Source organism: Trachypithecus francoisi, unplaced genomic scaffold (assembly GCF_009764315.1).
Source record: "Trachypithecus francoisi isolate TF-2019V2 unplaced genomic scaffold, Tfra_2.0 Lachesis_group7, whole genome shotgun sequence".
Lineage (NCBI taxonomy): Eukaryota > Metazoa > Chordata > Mammalia > Primates > Cercopithecidae > Trachypithecus > Trachypithecus francoisi.
In genome coordinates, this window is record NW_022681472.1 from 65,280,920 (window position 1) to 65,307,394 (window position 26,475).

The 26,475-nt window shown below is 37.0% G+C and overlaps 1 protein-coding gene across 2 annotated transcripts in view; it reads left to right on the plus strand.

Moving 5' to 3' along the window:
- The window catches only part of TRHR (thyrotropin releasing hormone receptor), a 35,849-nt gene extending 9,726 nt beyond the window's left edge, over positions 1-26,123 (plus strand). The window contains exon 3 of one of the 2 annotated variants that reach the window (XM_033202865.1): positions 23,614-26,123. In XM_033202865.1, coding sequence (XP_033058756.1) covers positions 23,614-24,021 — 408 coding nt within the window. In that variant the 3' untranslated portion in view covers positions 24,022-26,123. The remainder of the gene's footprint in view (positions 1-23,613) is intronic. The other variant, XM_033202864.1, reaches the window with a different exon arrangement.
- The last annotated feature ends 352 nt before the right edge of the window (positions 26,124-26,475 follow it).

Here is a 26,475-nt window from a genome sequence, read left to right on the forward strand (position 1 = left end):
TATAGCTACATTCCTAACTACATGTAAGGTAGGTGTTCTTCCTATGTTTCCACAGTACTTTGCATACACATGTGCTTTAGTAATTCTTTGTCCTCATAATTGGTAGCATGTCTTCCCACTCTCACTAACATCCCAAAGAGTAGGGCCCTGTATTCTGGTACCCTCAGCCCTGTGTTTGGCATACAGTAGGTTCCCAAAAGTGTACACACTCAGTGGTGTATAGCTGCCAAGGAGTACAGGCTTTGCAAGAGCAGGTGATTAGTCTCACTCCCCAACTCCGCATTCAGTGCCATCACACTGGTGGCTTCAAATTGGTCATGGTTGAATTACTTTACAAAATCAGCAAATATGACAAGCCAGGGTCCCCTCTTTTTTTGTGGAGAGATGGTTGTTCAATACTTATCAGCACACTTTTGTGTTACTGTGTGCATGTATATATAAAAATATATATGTGTATATATATATAAAATACGTAATTTTACAAATGTAGTAAAAGAAAGTATGAAAGAAAACATTCGTACAGACTTAGGGGCTCGGTCAGGTCCAACACTCTATTTTGCTTCCTGGAAAATTATCCTTTACATGTGACATATTCTTCTCTGATTTTAATTAAAATCTCCTTGTCTTTTATTAAATCCTTTTTGAATTCCCAAAATAACAATAGTGCAACTAGCCAGCACAATGGTGGTTGTGTTAGTACAGAAGATGTTTTAGGAAGATCTCCCCCTCCAAATAGGACAGGCTGATTTGGAAACATGGCACACTCAGATAATTGACTTCATTGTACAATAACCTGTTGGCTTTCCCATGAACCTTTAAATTCCCTCCACAATAAGATAGCTACCTTGGACAGAAGGCATAGAGAGGCAGAGAAATGACAGCCCAGGGAAGGGAAACAAAATGAACAGAGGTACAAAGATGAGAACAAATCCATCTGAGTGCTCCTATGTGACTAATTTTCCTTAAACAGTTTTCACACATTCATCTTCCTAAAAAAAAAAAAAATATATATATATATATATATCTCCCAGCTTCTCTGAGGGCTTTCAACACCCTTTAAAATATGACCCTTTCATCACTTTTCTTTCTTCATCAATAAACATTTATTAAGCTTTTCTCTTCAATTCAATAAACATTTATTAAGCACCAATTTTATGCCAAATACTGTCTAAAGAACCAATAATACTCTCTTCTGGAACATTCAGTAGGATATGAAAGATCTACATTAAAACACAAGGTTAAGCTGTGCAGTGTACAGAAGAGATAAGAAAATGGTACTTATTGTGCGTAAGGTTGAAGAGCAAGCCCCCAATGGGATACTAGTCACTCTCAGGCTTGAAAAATGAGTAGGCATTCACCAGGCCAATGTGAAATACAAGAAGACCTTCCAACCTGCAGAAGTAGTCAATGAGGCCAGAAAAACAAAGCCCAAGACCATCATCAACACCTGCCTTCTCAGTTTTCTCTTCAAGCTATTGAGCAATGCCAGAGAATATCACATTCTACAGACAGTGGCTTCTTCATCCTTGGAGTCTCCATTCCAAATGGGTCCTCAGGGATTTCTGTCTATCCATTTGCAGAACCATAATCAGTTTCCTCTTTTTATGTCTTAAATGCCTATTTCAAAATTCCCTACTGTCCTTGTGTCACTATACATGGGATTCTTTCCTCTGAAATTTCTCACACACCTAATATCTCCCTTCTATTGTTATGACTACAGTTCCAGTCCCATTGTGTCCTCTGCACTGTAGGGAAGAAGGCTGATCTCCTGCCTTGCCACATATGAAGAAGCCTCCTTCCAATCCCCCTGCCTTTTTTTCTTTTTTTTTTTTTTTTTTTTTTTTTTGAGACAGTCTTACTTTGTCACTCAGACTGGGGTGCAGTGGTTTGATCTCAGCCTCAACTTCCTGAGCTCAAGCAATTCTCCAACGTCAGCCTCCTGAATAGCTGGGACTACAGGTGTGTGCTGTGTGCCACCATGCCTGTCTAATGTTGTCATTTTTGTATAAAGACGAGGTCTCACTATGTTGCTCAGGCTGCTCTCAAACTCCTGGGCTCAAAGGATCCTCCTACCTTGCCCTCCCAAAGTGCTAGGATTACAGACATCAGCCATCACATCCCCTAACCCACACCCTGCCTCTTGATTGCCCTTCTCCAGTTCTTCTTCCAGGGTGCTTGCTGCTAGAATAATCTAAAATGTAAACTTGATACCATCGCTATGCTGCCTGAAATCCTTCAATCTTCCCATTTTCTATATGTTGAAATACCGAGTCACTATATTGGCGTATTAGGACATTTATGATCTGCTCCCTGCTTACTTTCCCAAACTCATCTGCCCTCTGTCCCCCAACACACCCTCATACAAGCAGTTTCCGTCACTGTTACACTCTCTCATGCCTGCCAACCAGCATGCAGACTCCTCCAGGCTTGAGCACTCGGTAGTCTCTTATTTGACCTGTTTCTTTCTATCCTCCCTGTGGTAGGTCACCTCTCAGAGCATGCTTTCCTTACCACCACTGGTAGGGTTTGGTGTTTCTCCCTTCCTGTTGTATCATTTTGTGCATTCATCTGTATGGTTCACCATTTTGCTGTTAAAAATTTGTTCCAATGCTCCTTTCTCTCAGCAGATTGTGCATCCCACAGTGATAGAAATATGATCCTATTTATTGTTGTGTCCACGGTGCCTCCGTGGTGCCTAGGGACATATTGATAAATGACTAAACTAGTAAAGCCTGGATATACAGGATAAGAACGTGGGAGAATCAAATATGACTCTAAAGATGTTTTTCAGGAAACAGAAAATGGTAGAATTATTGAAAGAAATGGTAAGGGAGAGATATTAAACAGAGATATTAAGAGGAGTTTTATGGAGGAGTTGGAAATATAGGATTGGAAATGAGTGGTCAAGATCACATAAAGTGGGTTTGTGAATCAATATAATAATAGAAAGAAGGTGTGGTGGGGGTTGAATTTAAAGTATGAAGAACAGACTGACAAACACTGAGGTCTAGAAGAATGTTTACAAATAGGAGGCTAAAATGGGATAGGAGACCTAGCTAGAAATAAAAGGACCTATTTTCTCCTCTTGGACATAGCTAGAGGTCCAAAGACATGTTTTAGTGGATTCTCTCAGTTGGGAGAAGAATTAAAGAAACGAAAATGAGCCAAGGAGCAAGGGAAAACGCAGTTAAAAGTGTATTTATAAGTGTATTTATCTAAAACAGAAGTCATGGTCTTGCCACTGGAGTCAAACACGACACTTGAGAGCTGCATGGAAGTACATGAGAAGAACTTGAATAAATTTAAAGCTAAATTAGCTCTGAAAATTAAACAAGGCCACATACATATGCACATGGATTAGGATGCATAATGTGAAACACTTGACAGCCATATTCAGTTGAAATAAAAATAGATAACGTTTCAAAAAAGAAAACACTGCAACCTTTCATAAACAACACTGGTGACTTTTGGCTATAACCCTTGGATAGATTGCCCTGAATATAATTATATAGTAGCTGCAAGAAAGTAAAGCATCCTATGCTTCTCCATTCTGGGCCTTTGTTGTTTGAGTTTTATGAGGATTTATGACTATGGGGAAACTCAGCATATTTTCTGTGGGTAGCAGCTCTTAGCTTAGAAAATAAGGAAGTGGCTCAGTGAGAGAGGTGGCACCACTGTGAGAGTGAGAGAGGACAGCGGCAGGGTGAATGCAGAGCACCCCGTGAATTTTTAAAGATCATTTTTGTATAGTTAAGTGACTCAAGCCCCTGGCAATGTGCAAAACTGACACCTTGCCACGTTTCTTCTGATAGGAGTTCAGCTTTGTGACTAATTTTACTTGACAAACATTTGAAAGATTATGCACACATAAAATTCAGTAGGGGAGGGCAGGAGAAAGTAATTCACTGGTAGATTTTCTGTTTTACCAGGAAAAATAGGAATAGGCTCAGATTCAGAGTATATTTACAAGAGAAATATTTAACTAGAGATTATAAGGGGCTAGGATGGACCTCCAGGGATTTCTTTAGGAATCCGTTGGAAATCTCTCTTAATAAGTTAAAAGCAATCGAATCGATACATTGGCATAAAGCAACTGCAGTACACAGTAGAAGTGCTATCTTGGAATTAAGCATGGTCTGTTTCTGAATTCCAAAATAGTAACTCTATTATTACAATCCCTTGCAGCATGTTATATTATATGGGACAGGAAAATGGTGAAATTAAGGAGCAGATAGATTCGGACAGATTTGCATCACCTCACCTATGATTTATTTAAAATCATACTAAATGTCAGGGACTTTATTAGCCATTAGGATACAAAAATGATTAAAACAAAGCTTATGCTCACAAAATGTTCACAGTCTAATACAGAAGACAGAATAGTAAACTGATAAAGTCATAAAGAAACAAATGTGATCATAGTGAAAACACAGATTAGTGGCACCTGATCTACATGGCTTGGAGAGAGGTGGGCACCAGAAAGGCTTTCTGGAAATGAGCACTCTTAAGCTGAGCATTGTGGATTCATAGGCATTTTGTAGGTGAAGGGAAGGAAGATGGTTTATATACTAGGAACTACACAGGTGAAGACCAGAAATCTAGAAATAACACAATCAGTCCATAATATGGCAAGTAGCTCCTTAAGTCTGGGCAACAAAAGGTGAGACTAGTGAGGTAAGCAGAGATCAGGAAATAAGGCCTTTATTTAGTATATATATGAAGGATTTGGGCAAGCTTCTAAAGGCTATGGGAAGATATTGGGAGATTACAAGGCAAGGAGTGTTATTATAATCAGAGTTAAGCTTGGGGAAGACCACTCTGTCTTCAATGTGGCCAAATAATTGAACCAAAGTCAAAGCCATTAGTTAGGAGAAGACTGGAACAATATGGGCAAGATATGAATCAATCTCCAAGGGCCTAACAGAATAAGGTAAATAGCATTTAGGATAGGGAAGAAAATGATACATTTGGAACAGAATCAATAGATTTGGTGTGAGTAAATGTGTAGGAAGTGGAATCGAAAGGATTCAAAGTGACTTTACTTGAACCATGGAGAGAGAAAGTGGTGTGACTGTTGAGAGCCTGAATTCCAGTTTCACCCCTTGGAGTGGGAGCCAGGGTTGGCTGCTGACTATGTGATGTGAACAAGTTAACTTACAACCTTGAGCCTCGGTTTGCATATCTGTAAAAAGAATAACAGTACCTATCTCACAAGGTAGTTATTAGGGTTGAGTGTAAAATTTCATATGTAGTACTTCTCACAGTGCCTGCAACATGGAAATAATAAATGTTAGCTACTGTTATTGTTAATTGAATAGTGTAACTTCTGTGCCTGGAACATGGAAATAATAAATGTTAGCTACTGTTATAATTAATTGAATAGTGTAACTTATGTAAATGTTGACAACAGTAGAGAAGAAACATATTTCAGTAGGGTAAGCATGTCAGGTTTAGTTTTGTCCATGTTGTACTTGAAGTGTCTATAAAATACCAGGATACAAATAGAAATATAAATTTAAGGCTCGGAAGAAACATATAGACTGGAGATATAGCTTTGGGAGTAATTAGTATACAGATGGTTTGTTGAAGACACCAGAGTAGATGTAATCACTAGAGGAAATTTTGTAACGTAGAAAAGAAACCCTGGCATAGCTAGAATTCTAGGAGAATGAGATGAAGAGCCTTTGAAATAAACATAGAAGGAATATTCAGAGAGGGAGGAGGAAAACCAGGAGAAAGAGTCACAGAAATCAAAGAAGGAGACTATTTCAGTAGTGGTCAATGATAAATGTAAAGATAAGGACTGAAAAGCACCCAGTTTGTGAATGCAGCTTCCATAAGGTGTTGGGGAAATAAATAAGATTGCATGATGTTGGTGAATGATGAATGGAGGAAAAACTAAAAAGAGGGTAAGAATATACAGCTGTTTTAACAAATTTGATTACGAGAGAGAACAGTAATAACATGAAGAAACAAGGCAAGGTATTTTTGTTTGCTTTATTTTGCTTTACTTCTTAAAAGAGAAGAAATCTACGTGTGGTTAAATTTTGATGGGAAAGAGCTAGTAGAGTGGAAGGAATTATTTGTAGATGCACAAGCAAGACTTGATATGGATGGCGCATGGTTCCTGAGGAGGCAAAAAGGAATAGGATAGGGCTCATCTTTCTTTTTCTTGTCAGAAAGGATTGTGTCTCATTCACTGATCTGTCTGCAGCACCTAGCACAGTATCTGGTACGTGGACGTATCCAATACATGTTTGTCCAATAAATAGATAAATGAGTGAATTAAAGAATAAATGAATGAGATGCAAAGAAAAGAAATAAGGATGATCATGGTTGCAGATTAATTTTAAGTAATGAGGAAGAAAGTTGTGAGTTTAGCAAGCTGGGCTCTATTTTTTCAGTGAGGTAGAATGGAAAGTCATTGATTGAGAATGAGGATAATGGCAAGGAGAAAAGGCATGGCTGTTAATTGTGGGAAATGGGAGAAGTAGGGATGGGTAGACTGCTAACAAATTAAGTTTCATTCATTTAAAAAAAAGTGAATTGGTATGGTAGTAAATTACAGCTGATCTGAATTTCTTTGTGACATCTAAACACTTTCCAGTAAGTCTGTTCTGGGACTCATTCCCAATAAACCATATTTAGAGGAGCCATTTTATTAGCCAGTAGCTAGCTGGCATGGTCCTCAAGGTTGTTTCCTTTGCTGTTGCAGCCAGTGACACACCCATAACAGGTATGATCTCATATTTAACACTCTATTCCCCTTCATTGAAGCAACGATCTTATAATTAAAGGCCAGACTGAATCATATTGGATGCATATCCACAGGGCAGGGATTTCTTCATTTGCCAAAAAATTCTATCTAAAGCCCTAATTCCCAATCAATAGAAGCCAAGTGTCTCAGTACATTCCTTATTCAAAAACATGTGAACAAGGCCGACTTATGAGTAATAGCTGTGTCCTCACAATCTTAAACCAGGTCTTTCCTTTATCAGCATTCCCTGATGATATGTCTTATGTTCACAATCCACTTTTTTCCTTCCCCTCAAATATCTTGGCTGTTTCCACTTTATCTTTAAAGAATTCTAGAAACACATTTAGAAGCAATTCAAGTAGCCTTGTGACAAAAGCAGCACGCTCCATTTTGCGCACAGTTCTTGACTTTACTTTGCTACTGCCTTAACCTCAAAGGAATGTGATAGTGTGAGGTACAAATGCTCTTAATAAACAGGATCGATCAAGGGTGCTTGACTCTTCTTTTCACGTGCAAGTATACTGGGTTTTTTGTGCCTCACCAAAACCATCAAGAGTACTAATGGCAAAAGCCAGAAAGGCTTTCTCTATCAATCTACCACTCTTCATACTTGAGCATCATGCAGAATGTTTGGTTGTTCCTTAGGGGAGCTCTCCCAACTCAAGAAGCCTGTGTCAGCCACTCAAAATGCAATGCAAACCCAAAATTGAGACAGGTGGGAAACTGCCTGATCATGGCTTTTAAGCTAATGAACAACAGTTTCTGTCGCTGGCTCCTCCTCAACTCCATCCACTTCCTCAGGATAATCAATCGGGAAAGGTTATTAAATCACACCAGGCACATTGTTCCCATCATTAACATGTTTTAAATCAGACCAATGCCCATGCATATACCACAAGTAGAGAAAACAATCTTGATTTTTTTAAAAAAAGCATGAACACTGAGGCACCAGAAGAAAGAAAATTCATGTTCTTATATGCCTTGTTAGTCAAAAAACAGAAACTTCTGGGTTGTGTTGAAATGAATTATCAACTCAAATAATGTTTAGTGCTCATTAAAAAGATCTTGGTAGCCTTTAAGGAAGGTAGACTAAATTTTTGCAAATTGATTCCTACATGTAAGCCCACTGCTAGGTAGCCCACTATGTTTAAAGCGTTACAGTAGAAAATTATTACTGTCAGAATTCTACATATTCAGTAAGATCATGTTTCTTCTTCAGCTAAAGTGACCAAACACAATTCCAAAAATTAATGCTAAAGAGTCAAGTTGCTTAGTAACACTGAGCAATATAAAATATTCTTTCAAAAGCACCAAAAATGTATCATAAAGACAACTTGAAAAATGATGATTAGCAAGGACAAAATTCACAAAACCATTTTTCCCAAAGAGAAATAGAAATGTCTACGTTCAGAAGTAAAACATCTTGGTAAACTGTTATGTAGTACTGCTAGGAGAAATGCTAGGCACAAAAGCCTTTGGAATGAGTAGTGATTTCCTTGTATACTGGCCAAGAGATGGGGTATTTATTTTTATATTTATTGCCATGTTACAGTCATTATGGAATATTTGAATGTATTGTATTTTAATATAATACCTTGTAAATTTATATATTACAAATTTGTTGTTGTCAACATTTCACCTCAAAACCCTGAAGAACAGGACATTTTCCAGTCAGTAGCAGAGGTACATCCCAATACAAATTCTAAAGATGAGGCAACATTGCAGACTCTCCAGAAAGCATGGAGAGTTTTGAAAATCCCCTCAAGTGATTTCTACAACCCTCACAAAACTTCCCCACCCCAGTTCAAGAACCACTGTTTACATATTCTAGCTTAAATTCTTCAGTTAATGGCACATTTGGTAACTGAGCACCGGGACTCATGCCTGTAATCCCAGCTACTTGGAAAGCTGAGGTGGGAGGGAGGATCGCTTGAGCCCAGAAGTTCAAGAGCAGCCTGAGCAACATAGAAATACCCCATCTCTTGAATAAATATATTCAATGCAACAGATTACATGTCTGATTATCTTTCTAACAATATAATCCAGAAAATAATCTGTCCCATTTGCATATGTGTCCATCATTAGTTAACCTTTATAATAGATAATATTGCTGAGCTGTTATATGTGCCAGGCATGGTGGTGCTAAGGGATTTTCACACATCGTCTCATTTGTATCTATGACATAAGTGTAATTTATCCTGTGATTTTTAAAGATGAGTGCTATAAGATTTAGTGATATTAAGCTCATGGTCACCCATTCAAAAAATGGAAAAGCAAAAAGTCTAGTTCCTAGAATCTGATCCAAAGTCTTTGATGGCAACACTATTCTCTGCTTCCTCACACTTGCCCATGGTACAAACATCACAGAAATGAGGTGCAGAGATAGTGGATATATCTGCCCAAGAAAAAGGAAACATTATATGTGTGAAAATTAAATTCATTCATTCGTTCCACAAAAATATGTTGAATACTTGCACATTTCTGAATCCCGAGCACTCTTTTAGACCTTGGGAACACAGCAATGAACAAATATGACAAACATCCCTGTTGCATGGAGCTTTCTAAGGAGAAATGGGGAAACAGAGAATAAAAAACAAATGCTCATATTATATCAGTTTATGACCTGTCTGATGGTGGAGAAAAATCAAGCAAATAAGGGAAATAATTAAATGCTGAAATGAGATGGGTCTAATTTAAATAGGGCAGTCAGAGATATTAAATAAACAGCCCATTTTCAGAGCATGTTGTTGTACTGAATCCATATTCAGGCACTGGTGAATGTCATTTATACATCAATACCTGAAACTTATACATTAAAACCTGAGTCTTTCCCATTGATGCAATGTTAAGACACCAGGCTGGCCTACTTAAGTCATTTGGCTTCTATGTGCAAGAAATATAGCATTAGTGATACTATTTAATTATATTTTAGAATACTTATTCTAAAAGAAAAATCATTCTACATTCTAATTCAAAACTGCAACAACATTTTCCAGTGGTGGAATAAGAACCTTTCAGTAGGTCAGTAATTAAGAGAAGTTTGTGATAGATGTTCCTTTATTCAAATAGGTCTTAGCTCTCTTCATTTTTGTAAGAGAAAGTATGGCAATCTCTACCCAGTCTTTCTCACTGGGAATAAGAAATAGTTACCTTTATAGGGACAGACTGAATAAGAGACTCTTCTGCCTGGTTCAAATCTCATTTTACCATTTGTAAGTGGTGTATGAGTTTCTTCATTTGTAAAATGAAGATAATAGTATTTTCCTTGTAGTGTTATTGTGGAGATTAAATGAGTTAATATATATGAAATACTTAGAACAGAACTTGGTGCATGGTAAATAATGGATGTTTTCTATTATTAGTTTCAAAAATAGTTTTACTTTTCTCAAATTTGCTATGTTGCCAGCACTAGCATAAGCACTTACCACATTTATTCACACAGCAACCCTGTGAGGCACATGAAAATTTCTGTCACCATTTTACTGAAGAAAAAACTGAAACTCCCAAACAGTAATGGGCCCAAGGCCTAACAACTGGTGAGTGCTGGAACCAGGATACCCAGAGGGACTGCCATAAAAAAGGAAAGTCTTTTATATTGGTAAATTAAGACAGTCTGATACAAAATCCAAGGGACTGGCTTGCTGTGGGCCCAGAGGGCCAACTACCATCAATTTGCACATGTATCTTCTCCAAGAGGTTTCTGCATGGGTTTCTACACTGCATTTGATTTAACCATGCATGAGAGTACATATCTTCTGGAAAAGAGCTCTCATGATCATTAAAAGTATAATGATACCATGATTCTTTTAGGTGTTGGTACAGAGACAATGCAAATTATGATTCTGTCATAAGAGAAATAAAATTCTAAATCAAAACTTTGGTTCACAAGCTAAGAGCCAGCATAATATGGTTCATATTACTCATTGGCTATGTTGATAATTAAGAATTTGAAAAAAGTTAGCCATAAATATCAACAGTAGTTTGAAACAGATGATATGCATTTGTCTGTTGTATTAAAAGTGTTCAACTACTCCACTCGTTGGTAAACTGCGATCATGGGGCAAAAGCAGTTCTACTGCTTGTTTTCCCAATTAAATTTTTAGTAGAACTTAAAAAGCCATGCCTGTTGCCTTATTTATTGACCATGGCTGCTTTCTCACTACACTGGCAAAGCTAAGTAGTTGTGACAGAGATTGTATGGCCCACAAAGGCTAAAATATTTACTATCTAGCCCTTTACAGTAAAAGCTTGCTGACTTCTGAGCCATTCCTACTTAAGAATTTTTTTGTGAAAATAATTATATACTTAGTACATGTACTGGTGTTTGATAATTGTTTAATAATTATAAATACACATTAAATAAATATGTTTGCATTGCACAAAATTGTCAAATACAGGAAAGATCAAGCTTATCACAGGCAGCCTAAACTAGCAGCTAATTCATCCCCGGCTTTCATTTTAACTCTTTATCTCCTAAAAAAAAATGCTTTCTGTGTTATGTTAGAGCCTGCTTATTTCAACAGGTCCTAAAAATACCAATTTATAATCTAAAGATGCAGAATGGCATCATGAGAAATAGCCTTCTACAACTTCATGAGTGAAGGAGGAGCAACAAAAGATTGAATGCGACAGCTGACAGATAAAACAGAGCAAGAATACCTGTCAAAGTGAGCTTTGTATCTTTTGGAGGCAAATCCCATTTTAGGTTGGTATATATTAACATAGTGCCGATCAATATTCAGTAATAGGAAATGAACTTAGCATAAATCATATTGAGTTAGCATTCCCTCAGCTCTTTATTTTTCCTAAGTTCTTCATAACAGTATAGCCAGTAATTCTTTATTTCTACGGAATAACAGACTGTTCCCTGAAAAAATTTTCTTCACTGTAATTGCACTCTGATCTATCAATCATGTCCTTTTCTGAGAAGGAATCTTTACACATTGATTCTAATTTTTAAATGCAAGTATTTTTGATGCCAAAGTTGTTTTAAAAGTTAGAGATAAAAATATGCAATACATATCCTGCCCTCTTATATACCGGGAAAGAAACCAGACAAAATATAATAATGACATTTGTGATTAGAAATGGAAATGTCAAATGGCAACATGGAACTCCACAGAGGCAGAAGCATTTAGACTAGCATTCATGAACTGTTTTTCTCATTTGCTTATTCATTCATTCATTTCCTGAATGTTTATTGCACCTACTAAGTGCCAGAGCCTCATGTTGCCCCTTGAGTGGCAACCCTCAAGGAGGCATCATTCTATGGAATAATGAGACAATATATAAGTAAACCAGTGAAGGAACAGGATCCTTTCAGGTTGTGAATATTAGCACAAATGAATACACAGGGAGACATGAGGGAAAGTAACTTGAAGAAGGATTAATATTTACCACTCTCCAGAATTATTAATGTCTCAGAATCTGTTTTTCTTCATTTTTATAATAAAGAGACTAGAATACCTGCCTCATAAATACTATAAAAATTAAATAATTCAATAAAGTCCCTGGTTCTATGTTTAAAATATAAAGTGTTCAATAGGATATTATTATTATTATTTATTATCAAAGGCTTCATCTGTCATTTGGTTAAATACTACACATTTACCTAGTGATGGGAAATCTCATCCCCTTAAATTATGGAAAATTAGCTGTATTTTATTGAGAACCATACTCTATGCTGGTGCATTACCTAAACTACCTCATTTATTCTTCATATCTTTTTGTATTTCTCAGACGTATATACTGAGGCTTACAAGGGTGAAATATCTTGTCTGGTGCCATACAGATAGTAAGTGGCAGAACTAGACTTAGATTCCAGCTAGGTCTGCCTCCATAGCCTGTTTGCTTCATCACTATACTGATACTACAAACCAACTCTGACCGTATCATCCAAAAGAGACTCTGATGCAGTAGTAATCTGTGTTGAATGGTTGGAACTCATAGCCAGGGCCAGCATGGTTTGTAGGCTCAAATCATGTTTTTAGTCAAGTAGTGAAGCAGCAGATAAGTGCAAAGAAACTCCATTCAGTCTGTTAGGTTAACACAGAGTGGTAAAGCTGGCACCTCTTATCAAGGATGCAGATTTCAAGACAAGATAAAGAATATAACAGTCCCTTATATTAGAAAGGTATAGCACATATTACAATGTGTTTTTATGAATCCTCATTCATATATTTTCACACATTAAATGCAGAGGTTAAGGCTCAAAAATCTTTGAGTAGCAATGGTTTGTAAAGCTGAAATTTAAAACCAAGGCTTCTGATTTTGAATACTATGTTTAATTCATCAGAAAGCTGAAATCAGTGGAAAATGTTGAATGTATGGTTTGCTGAAGGAAAGAAAATGTGCCTACCCCTTGGCTGACTCTGTGAGTTCTTCTAGGACAGCTAGAAAATTAGCTCTGTAACTCCAGGCCTGAGCATAGTACAGACTATCTCCCTTGGGAGAGACACACGTGGAGAGGGAGTCTGATGCCTCCCAGGTGCTACCAGCTCTACGATGAGGGACTTTGTCTAAGATTTTTAGAAGCAAGACAACTAAGTGCCCTCTTAAAAATCTGGCAGCTCTGAGAATTTTACTTCTATTTAAGGATCACCAACATCTCTCTCCTTCTCCATCATTTGCATTCTACATTTTAAAATATCCCCTTTGATTTCCCAGCCCCTACTGGGTAAGCAGCTGAGGAATCACTTATCTGTGTTTCTGTTTACAATGTCACCCTTACCAGACTGTATAGCCAGGGAAGCACAAGGAAGAAAAGAGGCTGTGAAATATCTTCCTTGGGAAAGATTGGTGTCTTCAGGGCAGTGCTACAGCTAGCAGCTCAGAGCCAGCCAAGATGCCCAATTAGAATTCCTAAAAACTAGTTCCAAATGAAAATAAAACCAGGAGAGGTAACCATACCCTAGAGAGCAAAGTTAAGAAAATTAAAGCAAGCTATATTAGGACAGACTTTTCCACAGGCCTAGCTATTTACCAGTAATTTACCTAGAAGAGAGAATACTTAGAAAAGGCTAAAGAGCAAACTCAGCCCATGGCAGATCAACTGTAGCGTTTTTCCAGTGTGGCTCATAAAAGAATTCAAAATGACATTTTATTTTCTAAATTTAGATTAGACGATTAGTTATTTACAATAAACAATTAGTTATTGTAATTTGAATCCAAATTCTGCCAGTTGAGTTTTTCTTTCTCAGCGTGCTTCCAAATCTTCACCTCCTGTGAAGAAAACATCCCAGCAATAGAGAAGGACCAACCTCTCATCATTCATGATTACCAGACTCCATAATCAGTACTGAAATCTCACCACTACAATAGTTGCTAGTATTGCAGAAAGTGATACATCTAATCCTTAAGTCTAGATGCAAATCTTACCTAGCCACAGCTGTTTTCCATTCTTCGAAGAAGAACCCCGAAATCAGAAACATTTTAAAAATATGTTCCATAAGGTCTTAGCATCACAGTGTGAATAGGAATATCTTTGTTAGGTGCAATATGCATAAACTCTTGTATAGAAATAAGAGTTAGTTTTTCATTCTCCCTGCTCCCCTCCCACATACGACCGCCACCAATTCCAACCTTTAAGCCCAAGTTTTGTTTTTAGGTTTTAAAATTTCAGGAAAAAAATCCTTCCCAAAATTTAATTCATAACAGTAAAGAGAAAAGGATGATGTTGGAGTCCAATATATCACTTTGATATACCAATGCATCAAAAGTATGGCTTTTGATCACCAGCATATAAACTTTCTGACATCAGTCTTATCCTCTGTAAAAAGGAGGGCCATTATGAAGAATATACCTTGCCTGGTGCATACTAAATATTTCATATATTTTAATTATCTTTCATCCTTTAATTTGCAAATTCCTATTACTTAGATTAGAATACCTTCAATTTTCATCTAGTTTTTTCCATTCTAGATTAAAAGATGTTCAGAAAGCACTGCATAGTTCCCATCTCACATAAACTGTCATTGATTCTCAGAAAACAAGGCTCACTATCACTTGGAGCCTCTCACACTGAGAAATGTTGGTGCAACTTAGCATTGAACCCCAGTTCCACTAACCAGGACAGCTCAAAGTCCCATCACTTCCCACTCTTCATGTGTGTGTGTCTCTCTCTAACTTTCGTCTTGAAAGAATGTACAAGGCTTTGAGGGTTCATCCCACATCAGAGTGAGAAGCAGAGCTCTGTTGATTTTCCACTGGAAGTGCCTTCACATTTGCATTTGGTGATGCTAAGTTATTTTCCTAGGGAACTGAAGGTGTCACAGAGGAAGGGTCATGTCATGTTCTACCTAGCTTCATGTCATCCTGTAACTCCTACTGTCATCTGGGCTCTGATATCCTCTAGATGACAGTGTCAACTCATGGCTCTACTGGTGCATGCAGCCCCCTGCCCTGAGATATAAAGTATAGTTTCCTTTCCCCTACAAATGCCTTGCTCATAAAAGAACTCCGCCTGTCTTTCTCAGCACACTCTAGAATTGTGAAGAAAAAGCTTTTTTTCTCACCTATAATCTCAACACTTTGGGAGACCAAGATAGGAAGATTGCTTGAGCCTAGGAGTTCGAGTTTACAGTGAGCTATGATTACACTACTGCACTCCAGCCTGGGTGACATCAATACCTTGTCTGTGAGAAAAACAATAAAAATCCTGTGTCACTTTTTTTTCCTCTTTAGCCCTTCTTCTTTCCTCAAGCCTTATCAGATACAACCAAAGTTTCTCTATAGTGAATCCCTGCTAATATTCTCTTGAGCATTTTTCATCAGAATAGAGCCCAGAAAACACTCCATAATGCTTGCCGGAAAGGCTATTCTGAATGAAACATTTAGGTAAAGTACTTGACAAGTGAAGTCAAGAACTTATGCATTAGCAACCCTGGGTGTCTTCTTGGAAGAAATCCATAAGTAATGCACAACACAGAGTATGTCAGTCCACAGTCTCTCCACCATGAATTATCACTCAGCCTTTATTCACTTTTATTACACAGTAACTGACAAGTTGATGTCAAGCCCTTTTGTGGCCCCATCATTCAACTTTTAAGCCCCATCAATGATCTCATTCCATGACATGAAGCACCCCACATTGATTATACCTGTCTTTTAAAAACTGAATGTCAGTTGGGTGTGGTGGCTCACACCTGTAATCCCAGCACTTTGGGAGGCCAAGGCAGGTGAATCACTTGAGATCCAGAGTTCAAGACCAGCCTGGCCAACATGATAAAACCCTATCTCTACCAAAAATACAAAAATTAGCCGACATAGTGGTGCACGCATATAATCCCAGCTACTTGAGAGGTGACGCAGGAGAATCGCTTGAACCCATGAGGCAGAGTTTGCAGTGAGCTGAGATCATGCCACTGCACTCCAGCCTGGGCAACAGAGTAAAACTCCATCTCAAAAAAAAAAAAAAAAAAAAAAAAAAAAAGAATGTCCAGAGATAAGTCAAAACAAAGCAAAATAATCTGCAAGAAGAAATTCCCAGAGCTTCCAATTAGTGTGGAAGCTTGGCAAAATTCAGATTTGTTTAATTATCATGTCAAGTTCATTCAACTGGCCCAATTATTGTAACAAAATTTAAATAGTCATTGATCACTTTGCTGAGGGCCATCTGAGAGTAAAATATTCCCAGTTACAGTACACTTTGTTAATGTGCAGAAATATTGGAGAACATGGGCAGAGTCCAAGCACAGAATGTATTGTTACCCTCTGAAGAATGGCATTAGAATATTAAAGACTAAATGTTTTGTATTCATGAACAAGAAAATATTTCCAGAAAGAAGTATATTTCTGAAAAGGAGAGTATTCCAGCCAGAAGAAATACAAGAACTAGAGTGTTTTTGTTAATTTAAAGAATTCTAAATCGATGCATAACTCCATAATTATAACATTTGTGAAATATATAAGTATTTACTCAATAATAATTTAACTGTGCTTTGAGTACTTATGTGCCAGGCATATGTACTAAAGACTTCTCCCTACCTTTTGTGCAGTAGAGATGAAGTGAAGGTTTTTTGTTGATTTACTTTGTGAATGAAGTCAAAAAAGGGTTTTGGCATTATACAAAGTGGGATCCAAAATTGATAAAGAGTCTATTCACAAATTAAAGTTATCTGCTTATAATACCCTTAAAAATCACTCATTATAAAATAAATAGTCTTCAAATACAAGTTTAATGATAAAGTTGTGACCATCTGGTATATGACTTTGCTTTTTAGTACTAACAGAGCCTTTTCACAACTTAAGATTGCCCTGGAATTTAGATAAGGTTCAGACAAAAGTCATATGACCTGCCCAGTGTCTTCAGAGGCAGAATAGGACCGTGAATTCAAGACGCTGTATGCAAATTCCAACTCTTTCTTCCATACCTACTACCTATTGTCATTCAATAACACAGAGAAGGACAAAGCCACAGTCTTTATCTCCAAAGCAAGAGTATCCAGATACTACCAAGACCCATCCGCATGCACAGAATTTTTTCTGAATCAGTACAAAAATTTCGACTAAAACTTCTAGGGAATTGAGGTATGAATCAAATCCTTATGACTCCCTAGGCAAACTAATAAGTTAATCTCTGACAAATAATCAAAATGACCCCAGATATTATGTAACCAGAACCTAATAAATGGCATACTATTAACTGGGCTATGGCTATCACTGTCGCTAACTTCACATCTTCTCCCATTCTGGCAAGCCTGTTTGGAGCAGGTTCTAGAGGCATGTCACTCCTGTGGCCATCCTCTCAAAAATTCATAACCTCAGTCTAACCATGAGAAAAACATCAGCAACCTCAAGTTAAAGTGCATTCTATACAATACCTAATGTATTCCTCAAAACTATCAAGACCATCAAAACGTTGAAGTCAGAGAAATTGTCTCAGCCCAGAGGAACCTAAGGAGCTGTGACAATTAAAGATAATGTGGTATTCTGGATGGGAATCCTGGAACAGAAAAGGGACTTTGGGAAAAATTTAAGGAAATGTGAATAAAGCATGGAGCTAACTAACTCCATATAAAAATTATTGACATGGATTTGTTAATTGTGACTAATCTGCCATACTAATGCAAGGGGTGAATCATAGAAGGACTTTGGTGTGGGGTATATAGACACTCTCTGCATTGTGTTTACAACTCTTCTATAAATCTAATACTATTCTAAAAACAAAAAGGCAATATACAGATGTTAGCTAATCATTTCAGAACTTATAGTAAGAGTCATAGCAGTAGTTACAATGATAGTAGTGAGTAATAGAAGATTCGTAAGCATGCTAGAAAAGAGAACTCAATTAGTCTGTTTCTTCCATGCAGCACATATACACAGGGTTGAACTGCATATATAGCCCACTTGAGGAACTATAATCTTAATTTTAATAATAAGACAGAAATCTGTCCAATTCACATTTATAAAAGATAACTCCCTGAATAGGAGCCTCATCTAGAGACTTTATAAAGATGACAAAAGGGTGTGTTAAGAAGGACTGAATCCAAATTTTGTGAGAGGTTTATGCCACTTATTCTACATATTTAAATACAGTGAAGACTGAAAGACATATAGCAGAGTTTGGTATCAAAATTTCCAGCTGATATTCACAAAGAAGATAACATTTAGCTAGGGTGGCCATGGACAAGCCATCAAGCCTAGACTCTCCTGTTCTCATCTGCCCTTCTCCTCAGCTATCTCTGCCGGCAAGCTCACTCTCTAAATACTAAAAATTAATCCATTAATTCTTGCAATCTCTTTTGCTTGCTTTCAATACACTCTACAAAAATGGCTGCCTACTTCTATGTTAACTAAAATGACTCCATAGAGCCGACATTTTCAGAACTCAGTATGCCTGTACCCCTTTTGGCAGCTGTATCTCTCTTTCTGTAGGGAAGACAGAAGGAATGGAAGGCAAGCATTCCATGGAGTGTGATGTCACTTCATCATATAAAAGTAATGGCTTTGTAGTGGTTTCCACAAGACTCCTAGAAAAAGAGATAGATTGTGCCACTTCATTACATGGTCTGAAATGGGAATTTGCATACTAAATTACTTCTAGTCCCATGATATACCCACTATTACACTTCCAGATTGTCACGCATACTTAATCTCCGCAAGAACAGTCTCTCATCTCTCTTTATCTTAAGATTTTGACTGCACCAGAAAGCCCCTGCTAATGACCTCTCAACCTCAGGTTTATATCAAGGTTCTCTTAGAACCAGAACATTCCTCTGTATTAGCAGTTGTCACATTGTATTATAATTGTTCATCAGATTTAAGGTACATGAATGCATTGCCATGTCTCTCTGGATCACTGTCAAATCATCAAGAGCCAGAACATTGACTGATACACAGTACGGATGCAAATGCATAACTTAGAATGGATGGATAGATTCCTTCCCAATCAAAAGTATAGTACAAGATCATTTTCACTCAAAGATTGTGTCATGCTATTTCTCAAAGACCTTTAAATCTTAGGGCAGAGGCTGCTGTAAAGAAGCTGTCTTTCGTATCACCATGCATCCTATGCGCTACTCTGTCAAAAACATCAATGCTTAAAAACAATGAGGTTTTAAAGATGTATTTCAAATCTACATTTATGTCACATTTTCAGGATAAGGAATAATAGCGGAAATAAAAGTTCAAAAACCACAGTGAAATTACATGAGTAAAAAGACAATCTTCAGGATATTTCTTTTCTAGGTGTTTGTTCTTATATTGAATAAGAGCTGTTGAAATCCAAGCTATAGCTACAGTAAAAACTTGTGAACATTTTAAAAAGTGATTAAACTAAATCAAAAATTTGAAATTAACTAAAGAAAGGTATGGGTAGGATTAAAAATAGTCTCTGTCATCTCACTGGAGGTATACTTTCCTCTGGGTAAATCCTAGAAACATTATATTTGTTCCTTTTCACATCTCCTTAACATTTCAAAAATATATTTTAAACAAAAAATTGAAATGTATTAAAGACTCATTTTACTAATTGACCTAATCTCCATTTAAGAGAGTTTAAAAATTGTTAAATAATATGTTCTTGCAAAAGCCCTCTAACAATATAGCAGAGTATTAATGCACAGTAAATGATCATGGTTACATATTTTAAAACGATTCCTTCCATGCCAGAATGTATTCAAGTTTTTCTTAGGGTCACTTTATGTCACATAGTGCACTAAATCCCTGAGAGTAGGGAAATGAAGAAATTTACCCATACCCTGAAGAAGTTTACTGTCTATTGGAAAGACGAACAAGTATAGGTCACCGCAATGAAATGTTTGGGAATGATGTCAAAGTATGCCTGGAGGCACTGTGGAAATGCACAGGAGAGACACTAACCTTGAAACAGGTTGCTCTTCTCCAACACAATGAAAGCTGCTCCCTTCACTGACATTCAGTGAAAAGAGGCAGGTAGATGTTACTTGTGGATTCAACATTTTACCTGACAGTTGTAGGAAAAGATAAAGGTAGACGAAATTCAACCTTTCTTCCGAAATTTAGCAGCAATAAGTGTTGTTGGGTTTATACATTGAAGAAGTTAAGTGTTTGGGTGATCATAATGGAAATAACACAGTAGAAATGTTATTTAAAATACAAGAAACTTTCATGGAAAGGGCAAAGTATAAAGGAAGGAGCATGTCCTTTGTCTTAAGTAGACAGATTTGAATCACAGCTCTGTCACTTATTACTCATGTGTCTGTAGGCAAATCATATAAATTACCTAAACCTCAATTTCTTCATATGCAAAATGGAATGAATACTAGCTTACTCGTGGAATTACTATAAGCATTAAATAAGATAATGTTTATATAGCACTTTTCAGATTACCTGGGCCATCTTAAAGGATTAAAATGTGATGGTATAGATCTAATTATAAATTAAACTAGGTATTTCAGTGTAGGATGCTTTACTCCTGACAGGGAGTGGGAGAATGTTGACAAGTGTGAAGCAGTGATCTGATTTCAGAGAGCGTGGGGTACCAAGCAGAGAATAAAGGCAGGGATGTGGTTCATAATGATGAAGATCATGGTGATGATGACAGTGAAGATGATAATCACTACCTCTCCTTCCAAAGCTTAGAACATTTATCACTTTGATTTCCTATGATGAAATAAAATACTTACTTATATATTTTTTCAAGTCTACTTAGGAAAAATTATGTTTCAGTTAACCCCTTTGCTAAGTAGACCCTCCTTGGCTCTAAAAGAAGTCAGAATCTCTGGAATGTCTTACTTGGTATTATATGAACCAATGTGAAATCACATATTTTCACTGAACAATTTTTCTACTCCTAGTGGTAAAATATGTAGCCTTAGTATCCTACATGCATCGCATCAGAATGAAGTTCAGTGAGCAGTGAGCAATGTGGGATATTGACTTCATCCTACCTATTGTCTTACTTCTTGCGCATTGTTTATACTTAGGAGTGGCTTCCGCATTAGGTAAAATTCCAGCATTTGCTTTCTCACTCTTTCATCTCTCTCCTTTAACCTGAAAGAGTGCAAAAACTTTGAATTCAAGCTCACTTGGATACTAATCCCGGCCCCGAGACTCCACAGCTTCCACCAAAGTACTTAACAGCCTCTGTATCTATTTTCTAATTTGAAAATGTATTGGATACAATACCTATTTTAGGATGTTTAAAACTTTTTAAACATGATAACAAATAACAAACACCTTGGATAGTGTTTGGCACATAGCAGTCACTAAACATTCAATAAACACTGGCTTTTATTGCATTATTCTTTTCATCCACTGTTACCTCATTTGATTTAGGAGGACAATGTTGGCTCCATTTTACAGATGAGCTATAAGATAGGTTAAGGTAATTTCTTAGGCCACACATAGGGTAAGCAAAGAAGAGGTTTGACCCTAAGTCTCCTAATGCTTGTCACAGACACTTTTGGTGCCCTGTGCTAATATCCTCTTACAAGACTCTGATTTCAGCCGTACCTGCAGTAGATAGTTCCTGCAGCAGGAAATATCCCACTTCAGGCATCCACTGTACCACTTGTCTCTCTTCTACTTGGCCTCAAGGGTCTCTCTAAAGGTTCTAGGAGTTTTCAGGCAAGAGAATCCTGGAAGTACACAGGAGTTAAAGTCCTTAACAATACCTTTTAATGAATGGACACGGTCTTTCATTCTCTTACTTCTGACAGACAATTCTCAATTGCATTACTTGAGCCAGAGTTGGCTCTAGGAGGAGCTATCTTTTTTTTTTTTTTTTTCTTTTTTTTTATTATTATACTTTAAGTTCTAGGGTACATGTGCATGACGTTTATATCATGTATAACACCCCAATGCAATCCCTCCCTCCTCCCCCCTCCCCATGATAGGCCCCAGTGTGTGATGTTCCCCTTCCCGAGTCCAAGTGATCTCATTGTTCAGTTCCCACCTATGAGTGAGAACATGCGGTGTTTGGTTTTCTCTTCTTGTGATAGTTTGCTAAGAATGATGGTTTCCAGCTGCATCCATGTCCCTACAAAGGACGCAAACTCATCCTTTTTGATGGCTGCATAGTATTCCATGGTGTATATGTGCCACATTTTCTTAATCCAGTCTGTCACAGATGGACATTTGGGTTGATTCCAAGTCTTTGCTATTGTGAATAGTGCCGCAATAAACATACATGTGCATGTGTCTTTGTAGTAGAGTAATTTATAATCCTTTGGGTATATACCCAGTAGTGGGATGGCTGGGTCATATGGTACATCTAGTTCTAGATCCTTGAGGAATCGCCATACTGTTTTCCATAATGGTTGAACTAGTTTACAGTCCCACCAACAGTGTAAAAGTGTTCCTATTTCTCCACATCCTCTCCAACACCTGTTGTTTCCTGACTTCTTAATGATTGCCATTCTAACTGGTGTGAGATGGTATCTCATTGTGGTTTTGATTTGCATTTCTCTGATGGCCAGTGATGATGAGCATTTTTTCATGTGTCTGTTGACGGTATGGATGTCTTCTTTTGAGAAATGTCTGTTCATATCCTTTCCCCACTTTTTGATGGGGTTGTTTGCTTTTTTCTTGTATATTTGTTTGAGTTCTTTGTAGATTCTGGATATTAGCCCTTTGTCAGATGAGTAGGTTGCAAAAATTTTCTCCCATTCTGTAGGTTGCCTGTTCACTCTGATGGTAGTTTCTTTTGCTGTGCAGAAGCTCTTTAGTTTAATGAGATCCCATTTGTCAATTTTGGCTTTTGCTGCCGTTGCTTTTGGTGTTTTAGACATGAAGTCCTTGCCCATGCCTATGTCCTGAATGGTACTACCTAGATTTTCTTCTAGGGTTTTTATGGTATTAGGTCTAAAATTTAAGTCTCTAATCCATCTTGAATTAATTTTCGTATAAGGGGTAAGGAAAGGATCCAGTTTCAACTTTCTACTTATGGCTAGCCAATTTTCCCAGCACCATTTATTAAATAGGGAATCCTTTCCCCATTTCTTGTTTTTCTCAGGTTTGTCAAAGATCAGATGGCTGTAGATGTGTGGTATTATTTCTGAGGACTCTGTTCTGTTCCATTGGTCTATATCTCTGTTGTGGTACCAAGACAATCCTAAGTCAAAAGGACAAAGCTGGAGGCGTCATGCTACCTGACTTCAAACTATACTACAAGGCTACAGTAACCAAAACAGCATGGTACTGGGGAGCTATCTCAATAACACACCCTACTTTGGCTTTTCCTTGTCAGTCGCATTCTCTTCTAATTAATAACCCTTAATCTTGCTTCCTGGGATCACCTCCACAATAAATGACTTGCACCTACCTCCTTGTCTCAGACTACATTTTGGGAACTAAAGGTTTGGGTGAGAGAAGAAGGGGTGTTTTGTTTTGTTTTCATTTGTGTTTGTACAGCATTTCTCTCTATTTCTCTGTAGGTCACCAAGATGCTGGCAGTGGTTGTAATTCTGTTTGCCCTTTTATGGATGCCCTACAGGACTCTTGTGGTTGTCAACTCATTTCTCTCCAGTCCTTTCCAAGAAAATTGGTTTTTGCTCTTTTGCAGAATTTGCATTTATCTCAACAGTGCCATCAACCCGGTGATTTACAATCTCATGTCCCAGAAGTTCCGTGCAGCCTTCAGAAAGCTCTGCAACTGCAAGCAGAAGCCAACAGAGAAACCTGCTAACTACAGTGTGGCCCTAAATTACAGTGTCATCAAAGAGTCAGACCATTTCAGCACAGAGCTTGATGATATCACTGTCACTGACACTTACCTGTCTGCCACAAAAGTGTCTTTTGATGACACCTTCTTGGCTTCTGAGGTATCATTTAGCCAAAGTTGATTCATGAATTAGAAGAAAATGGACCACAAAGAAAATGAGAATCTGTGCAGCCATCAGCAAAAGGGAGAACATGGCCAATAGTCATATGTGAAGACAGAGCAGATCAGTCTTTGTCAATGCTCTAACAAGTCCTGACCCTAGATACTGTAACCCACGAAGACGATTCAGACTTTCCTTCTTACAAACTAGTATCACTAAAAATGGAGCAGATCTGTGAAATAGCTAAATGATGGAAACTTAAAGTTTAGCCCTTTTCGTTTAACTTAAGAAATTCACTATATTTTCTGGGCTTATAGAGTTTCAATAAAATCTAGACATCAATTTACATTATTCATAGTAACCACATCAAATGTCACTTTTCAACCCCCCAGGTTATTTATACATTCGATAATTTGACAAGGCACAGATTTTTAAATGTTTGCATTTAGTATTCATTTTAACATAGTACAGGGCTAGTTCATGAATATCTGAAATTAAAGGGGAAAATATTACAGAAACATTGTATTGAGTAAAAATAAGATTTTGGACATACATGTTAACTGTATTTTTAAAATTGCCATAATGTTTATAAAATTCTAAGATGATTTTTATATCTTAGAAGGTAGAAAATCATCATTCAACTTTAATGGAAAATAAACCTCAAAATATCTGAAATTATTAATTAAGGAGAAATGTAGATTTTAAGATAAATCCAACTCTTATCAACTCTTCCAGCCTCCCACACGATGTGTGGAACAAGGTAAAAAACCAGATTAAGTAACTGTGAAGATACAAACTAATGTACAATTAATTTCCAAAAGTATAGCCAAGACAAAAGTATTTATAATTAGATTTTGCTTCTTCTCTGAAGCTTTTAAGCAAGAAAGTCCTTTTGAACATTCTTGTTTATAAACTACTCAGCCATGTCAAGCAAATCATTCAAGCAAAATCTAGCTCAAAAGTCTGAAACATTTTCAAACGTTCATTGTTATTCTAAGTCAGCCAAAATCCTGGTATCCCTCTCTTCCAGATGAAGGCCTCCCACTGAGAATTGTAGTCCATGGATTTTACCTTGGCTGCAATTGTCTTTCCTTCCTATCTGCTTGTCGTTTGTAGGTTCTTTTTTTGTTCTTCTCAAATGCTAGTGATATTTTGTTTACAGATTCCAAAAGCAATGCAAAATTCTGTTGGCTTTATTTTCAGCAGAGTTAAAACTGATTTCATCATATTATCAATATATCATCTTTATATTTATGACTGACATCTGCTATGCCAGTGATTATTAGAGACTTGTGAATGAATCTGTCCAGGACACTTGTCAGCTCCTACTTGAATCTCCTACCTACTAGATTTGGCCAACCAGAATTTCCAAGGGCAAAAATTGCCCTTGGTGATGGTTCAGTCAACACTGATTTTTAATGACGAGATCAAAAATACCCATACCTGTACATGCCCCATAGGCTGGCATTTTCCCTCTCCAGCCTATATCCCTATTTTATGGACTTTTCTAGAACCTAATTGCTAATGATAATTACGCCTCCCACCTTCTTAATAAAGAATATACCATTTTACTTTTGAAACTTGTTTTTAAGTGCTGTTTCATGGAGACTCTGCTGTCCAGAACCTTATTCTAGAGTATGCTTTTTTTTTGAAAATTGGCCTTATCTACTCCAGCAAGACATTTTTATCCTGTTACTATAATAGTAAACGAATGCAAGCAAATATTTGCAGGAAATACCCTAAAACCGGACCTGCATGACAGTAAGCAATGTATGTTAACTGACTTTTCATTCTGGTATAAATATTAATCTTGGCATCGTATAAATAGAGCACCAGAATGATGCAACCCCAAATCACACAAGCACATATGTAAGTGTTTATAAACACATACCCACATGTTCACAAATTGGTGAAAAAGGGGATTGTAATATATGAGATTTTTTCATTACGGAAAGGAAATAATAGCATTGAGCATCTACTGTGTCTCAGGTATGCTGGTAGGTAGTCAATCAACATTATCTTCATCACAATTTCTCTACAGCTGTGATTTCTCTGATGATAAGACCAGTATTCCTGTGACCTAATTCCTAATTAATAAAAAGTTATGGATTTTGCAGAATGATCATATCAGGTGTTAAAAAATACAATTAGTTTAACATGATATACACAAAATACAAAGATGCCCTTCTTATCTTTGGAAATTTAATGTATGGGCTGAATTCTTCTACTCTAATTTTGTAAAAGTTATTTGCCAATAATCTGTTAGTTTTAGACCACATGGGAAATTCATAAGAACTCAGTTCATAGTGTTTTAACTCTAAAGCAAATGCCATTTTAAAATTAAATGTTCCTATGTAATGTCCAATAGATATTTGAAATTACACAGAAGAGACATAGCTTTTTAAAATATTCTTTATCACACTATACTCAATCATATTTCCATAAATAATCAAAACTTAATATACTACTAAATGA